Source organism: Oncorhynchus nerka, linkage group LG27, assembly GCF_034236695.1.
Source record: "Oncorhynchus nerka isolate Pitt River linkage group LG27, Oner_Uvic_2.0, whole genome shotgun sequence".
Lineage (NCBI taxonomy): Eukaryota > Metazoa > Chordata > Actinopteri > Salmoniformes > Salmonidae > Oncorhynchus > Oncorhynchus nerka.
The window spans coordinates 31,531,905-31,557,926 of record NC_088422.1 but is presented as its reverse complement, the minus strand read 5'-3'; the positions used below and the strand labels follow the sequence as shown (position 1 = coordinate 31,557,926).

General features: G+C 40.5%; 1 protein-coding gene across 2 annotated transcripts; it reads right to left on the bottom strand.

Moving 5' to 3' along the window:
• Positions 1 to 1,650: 1,650 nt before the first annotated feature.
• On the bottom strand, positions 1,651 to 21,553 carry LOC115111595 (beta-1 adrenergic receptor-like). 2 transcript variants are annotated; one of them, XM_065011551.1, is made up of 2 exons: positions 19,653 to 21,553; positions 1,651 to 4,481 (listed from the first exon to the last, which is right to left on the bottom strand). In XM_065011551.1, the coding sequence occupies exon 1, from the start codon at positions 21,005 to 21,007 to the stop codon at positions 19,655 to 19,657; it is 1,353 nt and encodes a 450-aa protein (XP_064867623.1). In that variant the 5' UTR covers positions 21,008 to 21,553; the 3' UTR covers positions 1,651 to 4,481; positions 19,653 to 19,654. The 2 variants fall into 2 exon arrangements, with proteins under 2 accessions (XP_064867623.1, XP_029493665.2); XM_029637805.2 differs by having other exon boundaries at positions 1,651 to 4,468.
• Between the last annotated feature and the right edge of the window lie 4,469 nt (positions 21,554 to 26,022).

Sequence of the window (26,022 nt, the reverse complement as noted above, 5' to 3'; positions counted from 1 at the left end):
GACTCAGCTGTTACACTAGGTGGCACTGCATGTTTAGGTTAATAGTTGCTCTCCATTTGCAGAAGGTATACTTACTTGAGCCCCTGATTCTTGTTAGAGCCCTTATTCACTGAATATAACAAATGTGCACACTTTTGATATTGATGGGCAATGTGAATGATGAAACTCATGTTCGTTCTCTCTTAACAATGCCAAGAGTCGCAAGATCCCATTGCATATTTGTACCCATTTTTGATTAGTGAACATAATTCGTTGGTCATCTAGTACGCATCACTGTTGTAATTATGAGATGGCCTCTTGAATACTCCCCCTGACCTACTGTTTGACTGCATTCCACTGTGTGAACACATTCTTGTTTGTGTGTTATGCAAGCTAATAGTTGCAGAGAAGCTGCCTGTCCTTTAGGGTTGTCAGATAGGTATCCCTTTCTGTACAGAATGACTATCTGGTAAGTGTCTGATAATTGATCTCATCAGTGGTTATGTGACCATAGCATCATAATTGTCCTTGCAGAACATACCAAACTGTATTTTGTTTGTACTTGTTCATTGGTGTTTATAATCATATTGGCTAGACACCCTAACTTTGAAAAACAACAAATGGCTCAATCCTGGCTTTGTCATTGGGTTAATCTGTCGTCTACACCACAGCGCCTTGCTTGGCTTTGGCCACCTTTGATATACTATGGCCTGTATAGTAGTAGTGTTATAAAACACAGTAGGTTGTGTTGTGATTAATGAATACTTTACCGGCCTGCCACTTTTAAAAAACCCAATTGTAACAGGAATTACCTGATAGGAATCGAGTTGAACTCCAGCCGGATAATTGTTTCCATCCCAAGGAGTTGAGGTTGAGGAGATAAGGATATTTTTGTAGCAAGACTGTTTCCAACCCCACGCAGTTACTGTGAGCATTATGCGGTCCAGGGTTTATTCCCCTATAGTGAGAGAGAGTCCAGGGTTTATTCCCCTATAGTGAGAGAGAGTCCAGGGTTTATTCTCCTAGAGCGAGAGAGAGACTCTACATCTAAATGTATCTCTCTTCATAGTCAAGATTCTGTCTCTCAGTCTCTCACTCACTATTTCTTTGACCCTCTCTCAGCCCATCTTCTCTGTCTGCCCTCCCTCCCTCCGTCCGTCCGTCCGTCCGTCCGTCCGTCCGTCCGTCCGTCCGTCCGTCTGTCTGTCTGTCTGTCTCTCTCTCAATTTGATTCTCTCTCTCGCTCTGTTATGTCTCTAAATCTCTGTCACTGTCTGTCTGTCTGTCTGTCTGTCTGTCTGTCTGTCTGTCTGTCTGTCTGTCTGTCTGTCTGTCTGTCTGTCTCTCAATTTGATTCTCTCTCTCGCTCTGTTATGTCTCTAAATCTCTGTCACTGTCTGTCTGTCTGTCTGTCTGTCTGTCTGTCTGTCTGTCTGTCTGTCTGTCTGTCTGTCTGTCTGTCTGTCTGTCTGTCTGTCTGTCTGTCTGTCTGTCTGTCTGTCTGTCTGTCTGTCTGTCTGTCTGTCTGTCTGTCTGTCTGTCTCTCTCTCAATTTGATTCTCTCTCTCGCTCTGTTATGTCTCTAAATCTCTGTCACTGTCTGTCTCACTCACTCTTTTTCTCTGTCTCTCAGTCTGTCCCTCTCTCACACAATGACAAAAGTGAGAAGGATCATGGAAACCTTGTCATTTATTTCAGTTGTACAGTCATATGTTTAGTGAAAGGTTTGTAGAGGTACACATTGTCAGAATTCATAATGACTTAGTTCATGACAATATTCAAGGTTCTTTTTTGGAATCACATCAATCTCATTCACTGCTTCGTCATCACACAATAAATAAGTTATGAGCTGCATGAGATGCAAGGGATGATTACTAGATCTTCTGGGTCAAAGCAATGTCTGTCGTCAGTGACTTAGGGCAGAGATGCAGATTTTTCTGCTGTGTGTACGAAGTACAATGAGGATGTATTTGGCTGTATGTCAGTACACCTGATGATGGTACATTTTGTGTGGCTGATGCTCCAAATGGTCTTAGCTTTTCATAGGTTGACATTGGTAGTCCTTGACTTATATTCATGACTGTTTATTGCAAACAATATCTTGAGTTACATAATCACTTTTAATAAAATAGGGACAGTACCAGTCAAAAGTTTGGACACGCCTACTCATTCAAGGTATTTTCTTTATTTGTACTATTTTCTACATTGTAGAATAATAGTGAAGATGTCAAAACTATAAAATAACACATATGGAATCATGTAGTAATCAAAAAAAGGTTAAACAAATCAAAATATATTTTATATTTGAGATTCTTCAGCCACCCTTGATGACAGCTTTTAGCCACCCTTGATGACAGCTTTTGCACACTGTTGGCATTCTCTCAACCAGCTTCATGAGGTAGTCACCTGGAATGCATTTCAATTAACAGGTGTGCCCTGTTAAAAGTACATTTGTGGACCTACATTTCATTCCTTAATGCGTTTGAGCCAATCAGTTGTGTTGTGACGAGATAGGGGTGGTATTCAGAAGATAGCCCTATTTGGTAAAAGACCAAGTCCATAATATGGCAAGAACAGCTCAAATAAGCAAATGGAAATGACATTCCATCATTACTTTAAGACATGAAGGTCAGTCAATGCGGAACATTTCAAGGACTTTGAAAGTTTCTTCAAGTGCAGTCGCAAAAACCATCAAGTGCTATGATGAAACTGGCTCTCATGAGGACCGCCACAGGAAATGAAGACCCAGAGTTACCTCTGCTGCAGCCTGAGGAATTGCAGCCCAAATAAATACTTCACAGAGTTTAAGTAACAGACACATCTCAACATCAACTTTTCAGAGGAGACTGTGAATCAGGCCTTCATGGTCGAATTGCTGCAAAGAAACCACTACTAAAGGACACCAATAAAAAGACGAGACTTGCTTGGGCCAAGAAACACGAGCAATGGACATTAGACCGGTTGAAATCTGTCATTTGGTCTGGGTCCAAATTTGAGATTTTTGGTTCCAACCGCTGTGTCTTTCTGAGATGCAGAGTAGGTGAACGGATGATCTCCACATGTGTGGTTCCCACCGTGAAGCATGGAGGAGGAGGTGTGATAGTGTGTGGGTGCTTTGCTGGTGAAGCTGTCAGTGATTTATTTAGAATTCATGACACACTTAACCAGCATGGCTACCACAGCATTCTGCAGCGATACACCATCCCATCTGGCTTGCAGTTAGTGGGACTATCATTTATTTTTCAACAGAACAATGACCTAACACATCTCCAGGCTATGTAAGAGCTATTTGGCCAAGAAGGAGAGTGATGGAGGGCTGCATCAGATGACCTGGCCTCCACAATCACCCGACCTCAACCCAATTGAGATGGTTTGGGATGAGTTGGACCGCAGAGTGAAGGAAAAGCAGCCAACAAGCACTCAGCATATGTGGGAACTCCGTCAAGACTGTTGAAAAAAAAGCATTCCAGGTGAAGCTGGTAGAGAGAATGCCAAGTGTGTAAAGCTGTCATCAATGCAAAGGGTGGCTACTATGAATTTGTTTAGATTTGTTTAACACTTTTATGGTTACTACATGATTCCATATGTGTTATTTCATAGTTATGATATCTTCACTATTATTCTAGAACATAGACAATAGTAAAATAAAGAAAAACTTTTAAATGAGTAGGTGTGTCCAAACTCTTGACTGGTACTGTATGTTAATGGATCTGGTTATTACCAGTGTTATAACCAGATCACTTGATAAGAACACTTATATTTCAAGTGCAGTTAATTAGGTTGATTTGGCAGTGAAGAGGTTAATGACATGAACACTGAATAGAAAATGTGTTGCTACACTATGGACATTACTGGAGAGTAAAGACATTTAACATGATATTCCTGTGTTATGTTGACACGTTTTGCATGTGCAGATAGTGAGGATATAATAAATAAATAACTTTGCATTAGATAATGTACACCATTTATTCTGACTGCCCACTTTACACCAGAGGTCACACACATTGTGCATGAATATCTATGGTGTATTACTGTTACACATCTGCAATCATTCCTGGTTGTAAAAAAAAAAGAGTCCATCCTATTGTACACAGTATGCTGTGAGCGTGTTGGTGGCAGACAAAGCCAGGATACCTCAGTCCATGATGATGGTTTAATGCTGGGTTGCAGTGAACCGTCTTCCTCAGGGTGCTGTGTTGACACAGTTAGTCTTCAAGTCTTGTGATCTGGACCTTTAAACTGGTGCCGCTCCCAAACATCCAGGCCAGCCAACCCAAACTGCCCAGTCCAGTTCTCCTCCTCAGGGTTTTGTAAATCTTCCTTGCCCATATTTACCAGGGCCAGTGCATCTGCATTATTAGGTTGTTCTTTGTGCAGTCTCATCTTAGTCATTCCAATCTCTGCTCAGTCAGTTGTGAAAGTCACTGCTGGGGTTGGCCTTTTGATGTTTTTCATTTCTTGAGATTTGTTTCCAAATCTTTCACCCATCCTGTAATGTGAAACTGAGTGAATAAGGATAAATTAGAATTTTGGGGCTCATATTCCTGTCATTTTCATATTCTGAGACACTGTCATATTCCAGACTTTGTTAAAGCCTATAATTCACTGTGAACTAAGAATGTCATTTTGGTTAATGAGAATTTATTTAGAGGAATGTTGATGCCCTATTAGCCAAAATATACAGTGAGGGAAAAAAGTATTTGATCCCCTGCTGATTTTGTACATTTGCCCACTGACAAAGAAATGAACAGTCTATAATTTTAATGGTAGGTTTATTTGAACAGTGAGAGACAGAATAACAACAAAAAAAATCCAGAAAAACACATGTCAAAAATGTTATAAATTGATTTGCATTTTAATGAGGGAAATAAGTATTTGACCCCTCTGCAAAACATGACTTAGTACTTGGTGGCAAAACCCTTGTTGGCAATCACAGAGGTCAGACGTTTCTTGTAGTTGGCCAATAGGTTTGCACACATCTCAGGAGGGATTTTGTCCCACTTTGCAGATCTTCTCCAAGTCATTAAGGTTTCGAGGCTGACGTTTGGCAACTCAAACCTTCAGCTCCCTCCACAGATTTTCTATGGGATTAAGGTCTGGAGACTGGCTAGGCCACTCCAGGAACTTAATGTGCTTCTTCTTGAGCCACTCTTTTGTTGCCTTGGCCGTGTGTTTTGGGTCATTGTCATGCTGGAATACCCATCCACGACCCATTTTCAATGCCCTGGTTGAGAGAAGGAGGTTCTCACCCAAGATTTAACAGTACATGGCCCGTCCATCGTCCCTGTGATGCGGTGAAGATGTCCTGTCCCCTTAGCAGAAAAACACCCCCAAAGCATTATGTTTCCACCTCCATGTTTGACGGTGGGGATGGTGTTCCTGGGGTCACAGGCAGCATTCCTCCTCCTCCAAACACGGCGAGTTGAGTTGATGCCAAAGACCTCCATTTTGGTCTCATCTGACCACAACACTTTCACCCAGTTGTCCTCTGAATCATTCAGATGTTCATTGGCAAACTTCAGATGGGCATGTATATGTGCTTTCTTGAGCAGGGGGACTTTGCGGGCGCTCCAGGATTTCAGTCTTTCACGGTGTAGTGTGTTACCAATTGTTTTCTTGGTGACTATGGTCCCTGCTGCCTTGATATCATTGACAATATCCTCCCGTGTAGTTCTGGGCTGATTCCTCATCGTTGTCATGATCATTGCAACTCCACGAGGTGAGATCTTGCATGGAGCCCCAGGCCGAGGGAGATTGACAGTTCTTTTGTGTTTCTTCCATTTGCGGATAATCACACCAACTGTTGTCACCTTCTCACCAAGCTGCTTGGCGATGATCTTGTAGCCCATTCCAGCCTTTTGTAAGTCTACAATCCTGTCCCTGACATCTTTGGAGAGCTCTTTGGTCTTGGCCATGGTGGAGAGTTTGGAATCTGATTGATTGATTGCTTCTGTGGACAGGTGTCTTTTATATAGGTAACACTCCCTTTAAGAGTGTGCTCCTAATCTCAGCTCGTTACCTGTATAAAAGACACCTGGGAGCCAGAAATCTTTCTGATTGAGAGGGGGTTAAATACGTATTTCCCTCATTAAAATGTAAATCAATTTGTAACATTTTTGACATGCGTTTTTCTGGATTTTGTTGTTGTTATTCTGTCTCTCACTGTTCAAATAAACCTACCATTAAAATTATAGACTGATCATTTCTTTGTCAGTGGGCAAACGTACAAAATCAGCATGGAATCAAATACTTTTTTCCCTCACTGTACTAAGCACAATTTACTGTAATGGTTATAAAAAAGAGCAATTCAGAACCATCAGAAAGTGGTTCTTGTAAGTAATGGTGAAATATTGACTATACCACCAAAAATACATGACAAATAAATTACATTTCAAAGCTTTATTTGATTTACACTGACCCCCTAAAATAATACAATTGGTTTTGTTTTTCCTGCCTTGGGGAAGATGAAAACATTTTTACATTGATATGACATTTTTGGGAAATGTATATATATTTTTTAAATAATGGAATTGGAAATCATAACATTGAGATCCAACCCTGAAATTGTCTTATGTGATTGTGTCACTTGTGATTTAAATTTGCTTTGCAATATCAGACTTGTTGTTTATCCCATCTTCCCATGAAATCCCAAGCACATGTTCTTTACTATTAAAGCATCTAGACAAGAAGGCCAACTAACTGTCTCATCAGGAGATGATGTGTTTGTTTGACTTGGCAAATGCACATTGGAAGAGATGACTCTAACATGGTGGAAGGAGGTTGAAATGTGTAACCCACATTACCATATTGAACAATAACAGTTCGTTTTACTGCTTATTTGATTTTGAGCTTTTGAATGTGTCTATCCTGATTGATTAATGTCCTTCCTATTCCCATCAATCACTTCACGGTAGTGTGTACTCTAAGGTTTCTCTTTCCCACAAACATACTCCCTGCTCAACCAATAATTTTTTCAAAATGCCAGAGATTCGGATCCTATCAACTGTACAGTACATGTCTACACAGGAAAATATAAACAATGCCCACCATTGCTTTGTTGGAGAAATCTAGAGAAGTACCCTCATCCCTTATACAGCAAGTATTGTACTTTCACGTGGACTTCTGAGGGAAAGAATTGCCTGTGCAGTTTAAAACTTTGTTAAAATGTAGCTTTCGCTCCATCCCAAAGTCTCATGCAGAGAGACATCCATCATTTGAGTAAAGTGTATTTTCTTTTACAGTACCTGTCAACAGGGTAAAGTGTACTTTGTGGTCAGAAAGTGAGGTATGGCCCTTGGGAGGTTTGGGGCCAAAGGGATTATTTTGTAAAAATATGTTGATTCCAATGATTGATGGCATTAAAATATTTCAATCAAGTTGTTTGCAGTTTCTTAAGAACCACCTGGAGCACATATGGTTCCTTAAAATTAAGAACCTTCGAACGCGTAGATCTTTCTCTCCGGTCATTACTATCAATGGTACAGTAAGTATGAAAGAAACAATCGATGAGATAAAGTTGATTTAAGTTACTTGCCAATTTCTTTAAACTTTACTCAGCTGTAGACAGCAAAGTAAAACTTTGGCTTAACATTTGGATTGGTCCCATAGTGAACTGCTTACTCGCCTCCCACCATTTTCTTCTTGATGCTTTAGATGTAGGATTTGATCAGATACTCACATTACCATGCTCCTCTTATCCTGTTCCTCGTTTTATGTTCTCCGAGGTTTGATCCCATCCTAATCCAACAAAAGACTCCTAATCGATATTGTGCAGGTCTCAGTTATTGTCAGTGCTCACATATAAAAAGGGTCATGCTTGGTCTGTCATGGTCGTCTGCACATATAAAGAGCTCTTTGAGAACGATATTAACATTTTGCAATTGTTCTTTGTATGGAATCCTGACCGTACTTTTGATATACAATACTTGTCACTCGCTGTAATCTGAAAAAGTGACCATTGTGTTAAAGATTGTACAATGTGATTTATTTGAGACAGAATGGAAAGGCTTAGCCTTAGTGCATTCATCTGTCAGCAGATCAATTTCCTGTTTCACTAGTTATTTTTTGTGACTATCCTGCATGCCTGTAGTATAACTAGAATGTATGTGTAGTGTATTTCATGCAGCATTGATCCTGTCACGAGAAAAATCCATTAATATATTAACTGTTATGACTAGCCTTTCTAAACATTGACTGTACTTACAATGGCATTTTACAGTTGATAATGCTGTTTAACTGACAAATGATCTAAAATAGAGTACAATGTATTTGTTTATTCATATCAATACAGCGCTGCATTCCAGTCTACAGGAGCAGGGATGTAGATTTCACACTTAGCTGTGTGGCATTACACACTCAGCATGCAGTTCTATTAAAGGACTCAGGCATCACCAATGTCTGTTAAAAATAGTTCTGGTGGCACCTAAAGTGTGTATAAATGTTTTACTCAGTCATTTGGAGTAATAAGCCAATTTTGGCAGGTGCTCTGAGTCATTCAGTATATTAGGCAGGCCTGCAGATGGACATATTTCCACCGCCTCTACGCTTGGTGGATTCTATCCAAAAGCTATTTCTTGCCTGATATAGTTGCCATGCCAAACAAATGGAAGCTGAAAGTTCAGAGGGGGAAAAGTGTAATGTGTCTGAGCAATTCAATTTGCTTTGAACATAAGCATTTGAGAGTTGAGTTCACACTGCCACAACATGTTGGCCTTCATTACTTGTTGTGATGCCTCGTGAGTGCTATTTCACAAAAGCAATTACTGAACTGAATATAGGTGCTGCACAGAAACTTCTTAACCTAGGATTTCTGTGGATTTCATGTGATATCCATGCGATGTGAGTTCTAGGAATCTTTCATCTGCTGTATTTTGGGAGTGAGATTTGATAACCATGCCTGACACACTACATGTTTCTTTTGAGGGACGTGGTGTTTGGATCATGCCTCAGTCTCAGTTGCTTGGTAGCATACAGAAAGAGAGTTTACTCCATCAGCCATCAGATGGACATTACTGTTCCAGACACAGACCACAAAGAATTTCCACAGAAAGCTGCAATAGGTTCCCTTTTTTAAAGCCCTGGTATGACTCTGTCAGATGGCAATTTAAGCCATAACCTTTTAGTGCCTGGGCAAACACAAAAGTCAGTGCCACCAACCTCTCTTCTAACATTGAGGCTCTGAATTTTTTATGCTTAATTAGTATGATAATCAAACATGACATTTTTTGTGATAACGGCGTCTTTCTATTATACAGTCTTCCTCCTTTTGTCCCATGGCTGAACTGAACTATTCTATCTCAGTTTGGCTCCGGTGTTAACAAAACAGCTATGCACTCTTTGCTGAATGGTTCAATTGCAGATAACAATGAAATGGTGCTCCAGAAATCAAACTTGCAATATTGATTGTGTTGGCCTTGTATAATCAAACAATACAACAATACATTATTATTATTTTTTTATATTTTATTGTACCCCCCTTTTTTCTCCCCAATTTCGTGGTATCCAATTGTTTAGTAGCTACTATCTTGTCTCACCGCTAGAACTCCCGTACGGGCTCGGGAGAGACGAAGGTTGAAAGTCATGCATCCTCCGATACACAACCCAACCAAGCCGCACTTCTTCTTAACACAGCGCGCATTGAACCCGGAAGCCAGCCGCCAGAAACACCAGAAACACCATGCACCTGGCAACCTTGGTTAGCGCGCACTGCGCCCAGCCCGCCACATGAGTCGCTGGTGCGCGATGAGACAAGGATATCCCTACCGGCCAATCCCTCCGACGCTGTGCCAATTGTGCTTCGCCCCACGGACCTCCCCGTCCCGGCCGGTTACGACAAAGCCTTGGCGTGAACCCAGAATCTCTGGTGGCCCTTAACCACTGCACCACCCGAGAGGCCGTATCTTTATTTTTTTCAGGCCTAAGCCTTTTCTCAAATATAAATAAAATCAAACCCTGCTCTAGAATTCTAAAGTTCTTCATGGCATTTAACTTCCAGGAGTTGACAACTATGGCTGCATTTACACCTGCAGCCCAATTCTGTTCTTTTGCCACTAATTGGTCTTTTGACAAATCAGATCACATCTTTTGCCAATCATTGGTCTTTTGACAAATCAGATCACATCTTTTGCCACTAATTGGTCTTTTGACAAATCAGGTCACATCTTTTGCCACTAATTGGTCTTTTGACAAATCAGATCACATCTTTTGCCAATCATTGGTCTTTTGACAAATCAGATCACATCTTTTGCCAATCATTGGTCTTTTGACAAATCAGATCACATCTTTTGCCAGTAATTGGTCTTTTGACAAATCAGATCACATCTTCTGCCAATCATTGGGCAAAAGATCAGCATTGGGCTGCCTATGTAAACACAGCCTATGTTGCTTTTCTATAATCTGTATGTTGGGAGAAGTGTTGACTCAAAATGAATCACTATTTTTTTCTGAAAACAAATACCCCACTGCCGTGCTTAAAGATAAGATTGACACATAGGAATGTGTGTTCTATCACTAAGTGTTTTCCTTTCTCATTACAGTCTTATCATCTTCCCCCTGACCCATACCGAGCAGGCCACTGCAGGCCACTGCTTATGAAAGAGAATCAGTGTGTGATAACTATTACAAGAGGCTGTATGTAGCGCTGCCTCTCCAAAAAACATTACTGTTTGTTGTGAGAAATTCTGAGGACATAAACCCATTTGTTTATTTTGCTGCTATGCGTGCTAGTTAAAAGACTACCGTATGGAATTAACAATTTCCATGTCCTATTCCGCAAATGTCCTATTCCTATACTACATGTCCTATTCCTATACTACGTGTCCAATTCCTATACTATGTGTCATATTCCTATACTACATGTCCTATTCTGTACATGTCCTATTCCTATATTACATGTCTTATTCCTATACTACATGTCCTATTCCTATTCTGTACATGTCCTATTCCTATACTACATGTCCTATTCCTATACTACATGTCATATTCCTATACTACATGTCCTATTCCTATTCCGTACATGTCCTATTCCTATATTACATGTCTTATTCCTATACTACATGTCCTATTCCTATTCTGTACATGTCCTATTCCTATACTACATGTCCTATTCATATACTACATGTCCTATTCCGTACATGTCCTATTCCGTACATGTCCTATTCCTATACTACATGTCCTATTCATATACTACATGTACTATTCATACACTACATGTCCTATTCCGTACATGTCTTATTCATATATCTTACATGTCCTATTCCTATACGACATGTCCTATTCCTATTCCACATGTCCTATTCCATACATGTTATATTAATATACTACATGTCCTATTCCTATACTACATGTCCTATTCCTGTACTACATGTCCTATTCCTATTCCACATGTCCTATTCCATGCATGTCCTATTCATATACTACATGTCCTATTCATATACTACATGTCCTATTCATACAGTAAATGGAATTAATTAAATGGGGTAAGCCTAACGGAAAACGTAGAAAACATCCACCCAGACAACATGATGCATACGTGACAGAAACTCAAAGTAATCCACTGTGCCTACTTATATGGGCAGCCGATTGCGTGCCTAGAGATCTGTCACGTAAATAAAACATCTGTTGATGACAGCTAACCTACACAACGCTGCACTGCTATCTGTTGCTCTGTGTTGGGTGCTTATCTTTCTCTACCCCGTGCTCAGCACTATCAGTATCACATTTGAGAGAACAAATAATTACCATGAATTGCCCATGTGGCATCGACTTTGTCGAGAACAATGTATAAGCAGTCATTTGTACAAAGACTATTCCCTACTTAGGGCTGTTTGTCATTCACTTTAATAAGAATAGTTATTAATTGTTAGTATTGTCCCACTGACATTTCAAAGACCTCTCAACCATTATGAGACAGTGAAGTACCCCTCATGTGCATTTTATCAGTAGGCCTATGGTCTCATGAGTCTTCTCAAGTACCCCCCTGTGGATAGGACAGGTACCCTCAGGGGTTCTAGTACCCCGGTTGGGAATCAGTGTCCTAGCCTAACCACAGATCCCTGATTCATGCCGTGTCTTAGCCTAGCCGCCCTGCCTGCCGAGGTAATATGGTGCACACGCTTTATCATCCACATTCGATATACTGTCAAAGCCACAACCCAGTTTGTCTGAGACACATTGATCTTCCTGACATTATCAAATCTATCTCAAAGCATTGCAGTGCCGGTGTGAGTAGTATTACACTGAGCTATAGCCTTCTTTCTCAGGCTGAACTGGACAGGCTCTGCTACTTTTAAGGAATACTTTATATGCTCTTAAAATGTCTCCCATGTTCCTGCCCAATTGATTGGCTCTATCTGTAAAATACCTCAGAGATGGGAGCATAAAAAAAGCGTCTGCTAAATAACATGTATCTAGAAACAAATGTGACGATACAAATGAACTGTTTGGATAAATAAAATTGTAATTTCATGTCACCAGCCTATACATATTAGTAGACAATCGTCAGCTCTGTAGCTTTTGAAGTAATCTTTAGATCCAATAGTGCATGTGTGAGAAGAAAGTGCATTCATAACGAGTCCTAACTGCCCCCAAACCCCCGCTGGAGATCAGTAAAGATAATATAGCCCACTACCCTTCAACTGATGCAGACAGCCGTGAGGGCCCGCACTTGCTATGTGTTACACCCGCCTCACTCTCTGTGTTTGTGCTTTTATTTTCAGATTGGGGACAGGTGGAGCTGATTGGGTCGTTAAGGTGACAAGTTGCACCTGGGTTTGGGATCAACTAGGAGATAAAAGTTCCTGGTGCCCAGTCTTGGCTCTCTCTCTCTCCACAAGCACCATTTTGTTTTGTGCTCTGGTTGATTATGTTTTTGGATTAGGTGCACCCTTCAAGATTACACACATTTTACCTTCATCCATGCATCTCCATTACACCCCTCACATGCCTACTTTCACACTTCACAGGTTAGTTTTCCTTTGTAGTTTTATACTTTGTTATTTAATAAATATTTTTTGTTATTCAATTGCCAATGTGTGGACTCCCTTGCTTGTCACCATCTAAGAGCCAGGTTGTGACATATGGTTGAAGTTGTTAGAGGGAATTGGTAGTCATTAAAAAGGAAACCTGATCCCAGCATCTGTATAGTGTATGGAGTGACTCTGCAAATTGGATTGGTTTGGTAAGACATGTTTAGCAGTCCAACTGTAACCAAACCGTGTGCTCCCTTCACCTATTTGTCTTCTAAATAGCTTCTCCCAGTGAGTGGAAGTCTTGTGGCCCAGTGATAAAGCTTTATCAGCTGCGGGTGGTGTTGGACAGGCTGCAGAGGGGCCCCAGCAGAGGCATAAAAACCACTAAACTATTGGGAAGCTTCTCTATACAGGCTAAACATTGATCAGCTCATGTTGCTCTGCATGAAACATTCACACTTTAATTTGGTAAAGTTTGGCCATACTTTACTGTCGTGTATTTTTATAATGCAGTCCTTTTTCATCAGAGATGTTATATTCATGTTTTCTTAGCTGTATTAACCTTCAGGTTCTAAATTGATAATCAACTGGTAGTTAAGGTCCCACAACACATGTGGTGGAAAAGAGCATGGTAGCGTACAGCTACATATGCAAATCAAATCTTATTTATCACATGCGCCGAAGACAAGTGTAGACCTTATCATGAAATGCTTACTTACAAGCCCTTAACCAACAGTGCAGTTCAAGAAGAAAATATTTACCAAATAAAGTAAAGAGTAATCAAAAGTACGAGGCTATATACAGGTGGTACCAGTACAGAGTCAGTGTGCTGGGGTACAGGTTAGTTGAGGTAATTTGTACATGTAGGTAGTGGTGAAGTGACATAGATAATAATTAGTGAGTAGCAGCAGTGTCAATGTAAATAGTCCGGTGGCCACTTGATTAATTGTTCAGCAGTCTTATGGCTTGGGGGTAGAAGCTCTTAAGGGACCTTTTGGTCCTAGACTTGGTACTCTGGTACCAAATCAAATCAAATGTATTTTTATTTCAAATCTAATCAAATTTACCACTTGCCATGTGGTAGCAGAGTAAACAGTCTGTGACTTGGGTGACTGGAGTCTCTGACAATTTTATGAGCTTTTCTCTGACACCGCCTATTATATAGGTCCTGGATGGCAGGAAGTTTGGCCACAGTGATGCACTAGATCGTACGCACTACCCTCTGTAGTGCCAAGCAGTTGCCATACCAGGCGGTGATGCAACCGGTTAGGATGCTCTCGATGGTGCAGCTGTAGAACGTTTTGAGGATCTGGGGACCCATGCCAAATCTTTTCAGTGTCCTGAGGGGGAATAGGTTTTGTTGTGCCCTCTTCAGGACTGTCTTGGTGTTTGGACCATGATAGTTTGTTGGTGATGTGGACAACAAGGAACTTGAAACTCTCGAAACGCTCCACTACAGCCCCGTCAATGAGAATGGGGGCCTGTTGCGCCCTCCTTTTCCTGTAGTCCACGATCAGCTCCTTTGTTTTGCATTGAGGGAGAGGTTGTTGTCCTAGCACCACACTGCCAGTTCTCTGACCTCCTCCCTATAGGCTGTCTCATCATTGTCACTGATCAGGCCTACCACTGTTGTCGTCACCAAACTTAATGTCATGTTTTAGCCACGCAGTCGTGGGTGAACAGGGAGTACAGGAAGGGACTAAGTACAACCCCCCGAGGGGCCCCATTGTTTAGGATCAGCATAGCAGACATGTTGTTGCCTAACCTTACCACCTGGGAGCGGCCATTCAGGAAGTCCAGGATCCAGTTGCAGAGGGAGGTGTTTCAATGAACAGCATTCTCACATAGGTGTTCCTTTTGTCCAGGTGGGAAAGGGCAGTGTGGAGTGCGATTGAGATTGTGTCATCTGTGGAACTGTCGGGGTGGTATGCGAATTGGAGTGGGTCTAGGGTATCCGGGAGGATGCTGTTGATGTGAGCCATGACCAGCCTTTCAAAGCACTTCTTGGCTACTGACATGCTACGGGGCGGTAATCATTTAGGCAGGTTACCTTCGCTTACTTGGGCACAGGGACTATGGTGGTCTGCTTGAAACATGTAGGTATTACAGACTTGGTCAGGGAGAGGTTGAAAATGATAGTGAAGACACTTGCCAGTTGGTCCGCGCATGCTTTCAGTACACGTCCTGGTAATCCGTCTGGCCCCGCGGCTTTGTGAATGTTGACCTGTTTAAAGGTCTTTCTCACATCGGCTACTGAGAGAGTTATCACACAGTCATCCAGAACAGCTGATGCTCTTGTGCATGCTTCAGTGTTGCTTGCCTCGAAACGAGCATAAAAGGCATTTAGCTCGTCTGGTAGGCTTGTGTCACTAGGCAGCTCGCGTCTGGGTTTCCGTTTGTAGTCCATAATAGTTTTTGAGCCCTGCCACATCCGACAAGTATCAGAGCCGGTGTAGTAGGATTCAATGTTAATCCTGTATTGATTTAGCTTGTTTGATGGTTTGTCTGAGGGCATAGCGGGATTTCTTATAAGTGTCCGGATTAGTGTCCCTCTCCTTGAAAGAGGCAGCTCTGGCCTTTAGCTCGATGCAGATGTTGGCTGAAATATGTACGGTCACTGTGGGGACTACGTCGTCGGTGCAATTATTGATGAAGCCGATGTCTGAGGTGGTATACTCTTCAAAGCCATTGGATAAACACGGCTGCATATACAGTTACATATACAGCTACATATACAGCTACATATACAGTTACATATACAGCTACATATACAGTTACATACAGTATACAGTTACACATACAGCTACATATACAGTTACATACAGTATACAGTTACACATACAGCTACATATACAGTTACATACTGTATACAGTTATATATACAGCTACATATACAGTTACATATACAGCTACATATACAGCTACATATACAGCTACATATACAGTTACATACAGTATACAGTTACATATACAGCTACATATACAGTTACATACAGTATACAGTTACATATACAACTACATATACAGTTACAAACAGTATACAGTTACATATACGGCTACATATACAACTACATATACAGCTACATATACAGTTACATATACAGCTACATATACAGTTACATATACGGCTACATATACAACTACATATACAGCTACATATACAGTTACATATACAGCTACATATACAGTTACATATACGGCTACATATACAACTACATATACAGCTACATATACAGTTACATATACAGCTACATATACAGTTACATATACGGCTACATATACAACTACATATACAGCTACATATACAGCTACATATACAGCTACATATACAGCTACATATACATATACAACTACATATACAGCTACATAGACAGCTACATATACAACTACATATACAGCTACATATACAGCTACATATACATATACAGCTACATATACAGCTACATATACAACTACAGAAGCACAAAATTACTGATGTGGATTTGATATTTGTTTCTTAGAGAAAAACCGTGGACATCTGATAGTAATTTGTATAAGGTTGACATGAGCTGGATTCAAAGATGGATTACAGGTAACATAATATGGTACCAGCAACTAGTTAATCTACCGTGTTACTACTTTGATATTTATGGATCAAGATAATGGAAATACGCATATTACATTTCACATTATGTTCCAATGTTATATTCCCACATCAGCTTATCTTTGAATATGTAAGCATTGAGTGTATTTATTGTACATGGTTCTGCCAAATCTATTTTAGTCGGACACAGCACCTTGATGTATTCAGAACATATCCAAATATGGATTCTCCCTGATATTCAACATGCCCAGTGAGCTCTATGAAACATGTGAGGGAAAGATTCAAGAGATTGTTTGATTTCCAAAAACATTTCCCGTTTCCCAAAGGTATACCGCTAAAACTACAGATACTATCCTAAACATGCCCTCTGGATTGCAGCAGTTCAACACCCCCCTGATGTGATTGTATTCTTCCATTTTTATTTTCATTCTTAAATAGAGATGTATTGAATGATTGACAGTACACACACACACACACACACACACACACACACACAAAACGTGTAAACACTTGTAAAATGCTTATTTAACTTATGGTAGTGTATTGCAACAATATTACAGGAAAATATCAGGTATCAATAGGCCTACATTGAAAAGACAATTAGGACTAAACTGAAAATGTATAGCATCTACATAATTTATATTCCTGTACTTTGGTTGATTTCATTTCATTGCCCATACTATTTGGTCTGTCTTTATTTTACAAGCAAAACTTTTCAGTTCAGAGCTTGCGTTGGTTTACAGTATGCTTGCATTTTTTTTGTCATAAAACTGTCATCTTTAAATCACTTTTAAAGTAGTTTTCTCTTTAAATCTTAACTGAAATAATATTATGTCACTCAACTTTTTTTTCTCATTTTGATACGGGAGGGTTGAGAATTAGTCGCCTTGCATGACAACAAAAAGCTTGTCTTTCACAGTTTTGGGATTTCTAAACTTTAAAAAGGTTCCTCTGACAGTATTTGATGGTATTAAGGGAGAAATATGGATATTTGAAGTTCAGAGTGTCTTACTTAACAAAATATCTGTTGTGACTTCTCAGATCATTCTTCACAGCTGTAGACCGCTAAAGATAAGAGGAGCCCTAATGTTTAAGAAAACAATTTAATGCTCACATGTCAGACCACTGATGCAATATTTTTCTTCTACTACCACAGACATTACACATTTCCAAACATACTGCCTGTCTTAACTGTGCCTGAGCTGTCCTGTGGGCAATAGACTAAAACCTTCATCAGAGCTAAAAATGTGCACAAGCATTTCATTTTGACCACACTGAGCACCTTACATGACGTAAGCACATGTAGACATGGACCATAGTGTCGTCTCAAGATTATCATTACCAAATCTAATAGTGCAAATGCTGAAACGTGAAAATGTGAGTCGGGTCGTTCCACAAAATGAGGGACATTCGCATCCCTTTGATCTTTTAAGCAGACATTGTGCCCCAATATTGAATTTTATATTCAATAACGTTCCCTTTAAAGACCCAGCACAGTCAAATACTAGATTTGTTATATTTCCACACTGAGGTTGGAATTTAGTGTGAGGGCTGTTTGAAGATTGGCGCTCAGTAATGTGTTGTATTGGATTTGCACCAAACATAACACTTTGTATTCAGGACAAAACAGTAATTGCTTTGCCACATTTTTTTGCAGTGTTACTTTAGTGCCTTATTGCAAACAGGTTGCATGTTTTGGAATATTTGTATTCTATACAGGCTTCCTTCTTTTCACCAATAGTGGAAAAAGTACTCAATTGTCATACTTGAGTAAAAGTATAGATACCTTAATAGAAAGTTGCTCAAGTAAAAGTGAATGTTACAGAGTAAAATAATATTTGAGTAAAAGTCTAAAAGTATTTGGTTCTAAGTATACTTAAGTATCAACAGTAAAATGTGTACATCTTTTCAAATTCCTTATATTAAGCAAAGCAGACGGCACCATTTAATTGTTTTTCAAATATACGGATAGCCAGGGGCACACTCCATCACTCAGACATAATTAACAATAGATGCATTTGTGTTTAGTGAGTGCGTCAGATCAGAGGCAGTAGGGATGACCACTTATTCTCTTGATAAGTGTGTGAATTGGACCATTTTCCTGTCCTGCTAATCATTTAAAATGTAACGAGTACTTTTGGGTGTCAAGGAAAATGTAGGGAGTAAGAAGTACATATTTTTTTAGGAATGTAGGGAAGTAAAAGTAAAAGTTGTCAAAAATATAAATATTAAAGTAAAATACAAAACCCCCCAAAAACGACTTAAATTGTACTAAGTATTTCTACTTAAGTACTTTACGCCCCTGCTTTTCACTCAGTCAATTAAGTTAGTATTGTGGATTAACTACAGTGTTGTTGATCCATCCTCAGTTTTCTCCTGTCACAGCCATTAAACTCTGTAACTGCTTTAAAGTCACCATTGGCCTCATGGTGAAGTTCCTGAGCAGTTTCCTTCCAAGTGTAATGAATAACTTCACCAGGCTCAAAGGGATTTTCAATGTCTTATTTTCTTAGTTTTTATCCATCTACCAATACTGTAAGTGCCCTTCTTCACGAGGCATTGAAAAACGTGCCTGGTCTTTGTGGTTGAATATGTGTTTGAAATTCACTGTTCGATTAAGGGACCTTACAGTATGTGTGTGGTAAAGAGATGAGGTAGTCATTCAAAAATCATGTTAAACACTATTATTGCACACAGAGTGAGTCCATGCAACTTATTATGTGCTACTTGTTAAGCAAATGTTTACTCCTGAACTTATTTAGGCTTGCCGTAACAAGGGGTTTAATACTTATTGACATTTAAGCTTTTCATTTTTATTCATTTGTAAACATTTCTAAACGTCATTCCTCTTTGACATTATGGGGTATTGTGTGTAGTTATAGTGATACAAAAACTACATTTAATCTATTTTAAATTCAGGCTGTAACACAAGAACATTTGGAACAAGTCAAAGGGTGTGAATACTTTCTGAAGGCACTGTATCTCAAAAGCCACTGAATTGGTGGAAAGACCCAGTTATCTGTGCAATTATTTTTTTTAAATGCATTGTTTATAGTATTTTACTGCATGGAATGAGAAAATGTAGTGTGCAAAATTTGAAATCATAACAAGAAGAAACTTACAATTAATTTTCTGGTTCTGAGAAGTCACTGAACTGTGTGATGCCGTTGGAGTGTGGGGGTCCTGGGGAAGGTTCCAAACTCTTATAGCTGCTCTGACTGCTGGCCATGCTCTCATCACCCTCAGGCGTGGCAGCAGCAGGGGGCTTCTGAAAAGAGGCCGCCCCTGCCTCAGCCGAACCCAGGAAGCAGGGGCATCGTGTCCGCAGCTCCTTGTAGAAGATGTTAAATCGTGGGGTGGAAAACCAGGGGCAGCCCAGTAGGTTCTTGAAAGCAGTGCGGAACTCAGGGCTCCTGCAGTAGATGATGGGGTTGAGGCCAGAATTGATGTAGCCCAGCCAGTTGAGCAGGCGGAAGATCTCTCCAGGGGGCACATTCCTGTCAAACACGTTGATTATGTTAGCCACAAAGAAAGGCAGCCAGCAGAGGGTGAAGGTGCCCATGATAATGCCCAAGGTCTTGAGGGCCTTGTGCTCCTTGATAACCGTTAGCCGTGAAGGCCTTCGCCTGGAGCTCCTCTTGCGAGCTGAGCTGGTGCTGCTTCTGCTGCAGGAGCCTCCATAGCCCAAGGGTAGGATGTTGTTACTGTGGTGGCTCAGCTGTTGTGCCTGGGGGACTGGGCACTCACTCTGGAAGCGCAGACGGATCTTGTCTATGAGCTGTACCTGTCGTGTGGCTATAAGGAAGACTTTGGCATAGACAAATATCATTATGAGCAAAGGGATGTAGAATGACACTACAGAGGATATAATGGCAAAGGTCCGGTTGATCAAAAAGTCACAGCAGGCAGGGTCCTGATAGCACAGCAAGGCCTCCGGGTCATCCTCTGCTCGCCAATACTGGTTCATGATGGGCACAAAGGATATCAGAGCAGACACAATCCAAACCACACACACTATTAACCGGGCACGCCACTTATTAAGCAGAACCTTGTGCCTGAGGGGCCTTGTAATAGCAATATAGCGGTCCACTGCAATCACGCAAAGAGTCTCAATGCTAGCCGTGACACAGAGCATGTCTACGGAGGTCCAGAGCTCACAAGAGGTGTCACTCAGCTGCCAGTTCCCTGTCAGCACTATGGTGGCCCCCAGAGGGACCACCAGAACCCCCATGATAAGGTCAGCACAGGCCAGGGACATGATGAAGATGTTAGTTATAGTCTGTAACTGGGATGTGCGTGCTATAGCGATGATGACCAGCAGGTTGCCCACCACGATGGTCATGATGATGATCACCAGCAGTAATAAACTCCAGGGTCCCGCTGCAGGATGGTAGGGTCCTGTATTGTTGAGGAAGGGGGTCACAGTGCTGTTGACCGCATAGAGCACTGTGCTACTCAAGTTGAAATCCATCTTCATAAGCAGAGAGATACACAAAGTGAAAATATATTTTTCATGTATTACGGGTAAAAAAATACATTTTGTACTAGCATTTTTAAAGTCACACTCACAAGAACTTGGTCTCTCTATGTCACATCCTCTCGCTTCTATTCATTCAAAGCAAACGTAAAACAGCTTTCATGTATCACTGGCCAGTGTCCAGATCCTCCAAACACTACCAGTGGTTTATGGATGTCTGTCTCCAAAGACAAAAAAGGTTGGTGAGAAGTTCCTCTAATGTCGCTGACAACAACATGTTGTCTTGTCAGTGCAATGCATCCAAAATGTACAAATTAAAATAAAAAATACTTTACAATCCTTTTTGCTTATTTTGCCTTAGTTTTATACATCCATGGAGAGGATAGTGAAACAAACAACCAATTCAAGAAGTAAAGAAAAACTTTTCAAAAAGAAGGCCAACCCTTATACCTGTGAAATAAATCCAATCATACATACTGTGGTATTTGGCTGGAGCGCTTTTCGCTGTGTGTAATATGAGAGTGATGCCACACTGTCGAGAGCAAGTAGCTGTGACGCTGCTGCAAGAACCACAAAAGTCCACCAAGTAGCTGCCCCTCCCTCTTTGAGTGTTTCTCCCTCCCTATCTCTCCACCCTTCTCTCTCTCTCTCTCTCTCTCTCTCTCTCTCTCTCTCTCTGTGCACTGGCTTTAATCACACCCTAGCTGAGGGAGGAGCTGTGAAGCGTGCCTGCCTGTGTGTACTGAGACACTGCTAGTCAGGGAGCAATCTGCTCATACTGTACAGTCACTACCACATACTCAATCCCCACTGGGCACACACCGGTTGAATCAACATTGTTTCCACATCATTTCAATGAAATAACGTTGAACCAATGTGAAATAGATGTTGAATTGACGCCTGTGCCCAGTGGGTAGAATTTGAATTAAACCAATCACAGGCGATTCATGCCTGGAAAACACTCTAAGATACTCACTTTCAAAGCCTAGCAGGTAACTATTAGTTAGTCGACCAATTCTTGTATGAGGTAAGGTTTCCTTCAGTGTGATCAAGTGCTGCAGCTACTGGTGTTCCTTTTTAGTCTTGATGGAGCATTGCCGGAGGTTACGTGATTTTACTGTAGGTTAACCCATGGCTTTGCTGACATCACCTGATAGTGCCCACGACTTGACAAGCTCGTTCTTGCTGGCCCCATTAAGATAGACAGCTCCCTTTAATTCTGTGGCCTTTCAATTATGTAACCAATGAATCACTGTCACTTGCATGCTGCACAGACCTTTTTGAGTTGTTCTATATATTGTTACAGATGGTATTGGAATTACCCAAAAAACGTACAAAAGTTCACATATTGTTTGTCACACTTTCAGTCCTTCCTCATTCACTGGAAAATTCATACCATCAATTCTAATCCATGAGGAAAATTGATAGGTTTCTTGACTGGGCATGTGCTTCAGTTATTTGTTGACACACTAACACAATTTGTGGTAACGTTTCTCGAACAAGTGTAGACCGCAAGTCAGGACACCCCCAGCTGAAAAGGAAACCAGTGCCCTCCTTCTGACTTAGTACACCAGCACTAAAAATAATAGATTGTTATCTTGACATGACTCACGCCAGCTAGTACATTGAGGAAGAACAATCAAGCAAATGCCTGGCATGCCATCCACCTCAGATAGCCGTGGGGGTGCTATGGGGTGTTGTCATCGTAGTTCCTTCTATGGACAGTTCACTAACAGAAGTTTCAAAATGCCTTTTACTAACTCAGTGTGTATCTGTCACAATGATAATGTCATTTCTGTTTCTCTAATTCAATTGGGGTGAGAACAGTACTGTGCCTTGCCTTTTTGTACTCCAAAACATAATAATGTTTACATAAATCCATTGCTAATTAGGAACTTATTTCTAGGAAATGAAAACCAGCTTCTGACTGTTATTTATCTTGGATAAACATTTTGATTTATGTTTGAATTATTCAAACGTTCAGAGGAATACAAAAGAGAACATGAGGGACTCCTCTGCTAAAATGGTCATTAATAATGATAAGAAACATGAACTATTTACCTATGACTTTCATAGATCACGATCTTCCCTGACGCAGCAGCTTAGTTTAGGTACCTTGGTCAAGGACATGGCTGTAGGATCGATCCGTCTGCAGGGATCATTTAAATAGAAGCTGTGTCAAACCAGAGATCAGATTGACTGGCACCTCTTCTTTTGGGATATTACGTCCTTTATTCCATTCCAGTATAACAGTACTGTATGTTTATTGATTTGCCTTTATTAACCATAGTTGAAGAAAAAAAAGGTGAATTAGATTTGTACAGTGTATGGCTGTCTGCATTTGTTCTCATTTGTTTATGGGTAATAAATGCTCTCTCTAAAGTAAATGTTCCAGTAGGGTCATTCCACCAATTTGGTGCCTTTTGAGAAGTGTGGCTTTTTGATTTGACCTAATTTCAACATTCTGTCATGAAGAGCACATGTTCAACTTCATAAAAACATGTTTATATATTAAGTGTTTATTAAGTGCCAAATAAAGTAACAGGATTGACCGTAATAGGGTTGACCATTTAAGCTTAAATCAGCCATAAATCCCCTTGTGACAGGGGGAATGGAAGCTTTTTGTGTGCAACAGGGAGTAGCAATTCAATTCAAGCTTCACAAAATTGTTTTTATTGTTAAAACACTTTTAGCCTGTCTCTGGGCAACAGGGTTAAGGTATTATGCTCGACCTGCTCAGTTTTCCACCACAAAACACCAGAAAATGGCCAAAAACAGTACAACCAGCTCATATGCTTTTATACTGTGATTTGACTGTTAATGTTCAATGTTAATTCAGAAATAAATATTTAATAAATGAATAATTTCACCATATTAAACTGAAAATTCAGTTCACGTAACAGGGTTGACCTTAAAATGAGGGTCAGAAGTAAATGAATCACAAATCTCTTGAAATAAACAATAATCTTCAGGAATGACTTTGTCAGAGCAACAAAATAAATACATTTTACAATTAATTTTACAATGAAGGTCAAACTTGGAGAAATTAAGGGGGTTAAATGGATTAAAATCTTCCTAGAGGTGACACAGGGTTGACGGAGAGACATGTCAAAATACAACATTTTGGCACTGGTAATAGATCACTTGTTGTATTATTTGTGAGGCACAGCTGAGTGAGCATAATAATATGATTTTTTTTACTGGATTGATGCCTGCATCTGATGATCAGTCTGAGGGGAGGAAGGGAACAGTGGTGAGGCTGCCTCTCACCCGACTCACCGTCCCTCCTCTCTCCCGCCCTCCGATAAGAAAAGGGGACGATGTCTTCCAGCTGATTGGCAAAGATCACGATCGACCGGTTGGTGACCACTGTTTTAGATGTTTACCGGTATTTGAATTGTAGTTAAAGCATGTACTGCTCCCTGTCACCATGATGCATTACCACTAACTCTCTCAGTGCCCTCTCAGGAGTGAGTCCCTCCCTCTTCCCCTGTTCCCTCTAATGTAATTCTTTGTCCAAGGCTCTGTGGTGCTGTACGGCTCAGAGAGGAAGCAGGGTAGTCGGGAGGGCAGAGGTGCAAAGGCAAGAGGAGACAGAGCACTGAACACAGTGCTTAACCTTGGTTTTGGCAGAGAGGCCGGTTTCAAAGGCATCAGGGGAGAGACTCAGTGACACCGAGATGACAGCTTGACAGCCACTCATTTGTCTTTGCGTGAGAATATGCCATGGATGAATCCAGAGCTGGTGCTAGTCCAGTGGGGCATGGTGACTGGCACAGTCTGAGGTGTTGATTGAGGAATGGGCCTGATATGGGTACAGCTTTCTCACCCTTCCACACTGGACATGCTGTTTACATTTCTGGAGACTGCATGCCCCTATCATGGCTGTGATGCATTTCAAACAAATGCCACTTGGGCAACTTGTGACATGTAGCCTAAGCCAAAGATAAATAACGGAACATAAATTACTTAAATGTATCTGTTTTATTGTGTTGACCTCCCCCCTCTTTGCAGTGGACTTATTTTTAATTGGGTAATTCCAGAGTCATTATACTGAATTAAGGCCTTCACATAAACATAACCTTTCCAACCAACTAGTAACATATTGTTCAAGCCTTTTTTACTGAATAATGTGTTTGTTTCATGTTTTATTTTACTGACATCTTATCCAGAGTGACTTACAGTAGCTAGGGCATACATTTTAATTTGTACTGGTCCACTGTGGGTATCAAAACCACAACCCTGGTGTTGCAAGTGCCACGATCTACCAACTGAACCACATGGGATCATATGATCGTGTTTTGCTTTTCGTGTTTGCTTTCATGTATGGTATAATTTATGTGTATATACTGTACAGTGCCTTCAGAAAATATTCATATCCCTTGACTTATTCCACATTTTGTGTTACAGCCTGAGTTCAAAATGGATCAAATACTTTTTGCCCTCATCCATCTACACACAATACCTCATATTGACAAAGGGAAAACATATTTTTAGAAATGTTGGCAAATTAATTGAAAATTAAATTCAGAAATATCTTATTTACTTAAGTATTCACCCCCCTGAATCAATACTTTGTAGAAGTAGATTTTGCCGCAATTACAGCTGTGAGTCTTTCTGGGTAAGTATCTAAGAGCTAAGAGCTTTTCTCTAAGAGCTTTTCAAAATTCTTCAAGCTCTGTCAAATTGGTTGTTGATCATTGCTAGACAACCATTTTCAGGTCTTGCATAGATTTTCAAGTAGATTTAAGTAAAACTGTAACTCCGCCACCAAGGAACATTCACTGTCTTCTTGGTACGCAACTCCAGTGTAGATTTGTTCTTGTGTTTTAGGTTATTGTCCTGCTGAGAGGTGAATTCTTCTCCCAGTGTCTAGTGGAAAGCAGACTGAACCAGGTTTTCCTCTAGGATTTTGCCTGTGCTTTTAGCTCCATTCCATTTATTTTTTTATCCTGAAAAACTCCTCTGTCCTTAACGATTGCAAGCATACCCATAACATGATGCAGTGACCACTG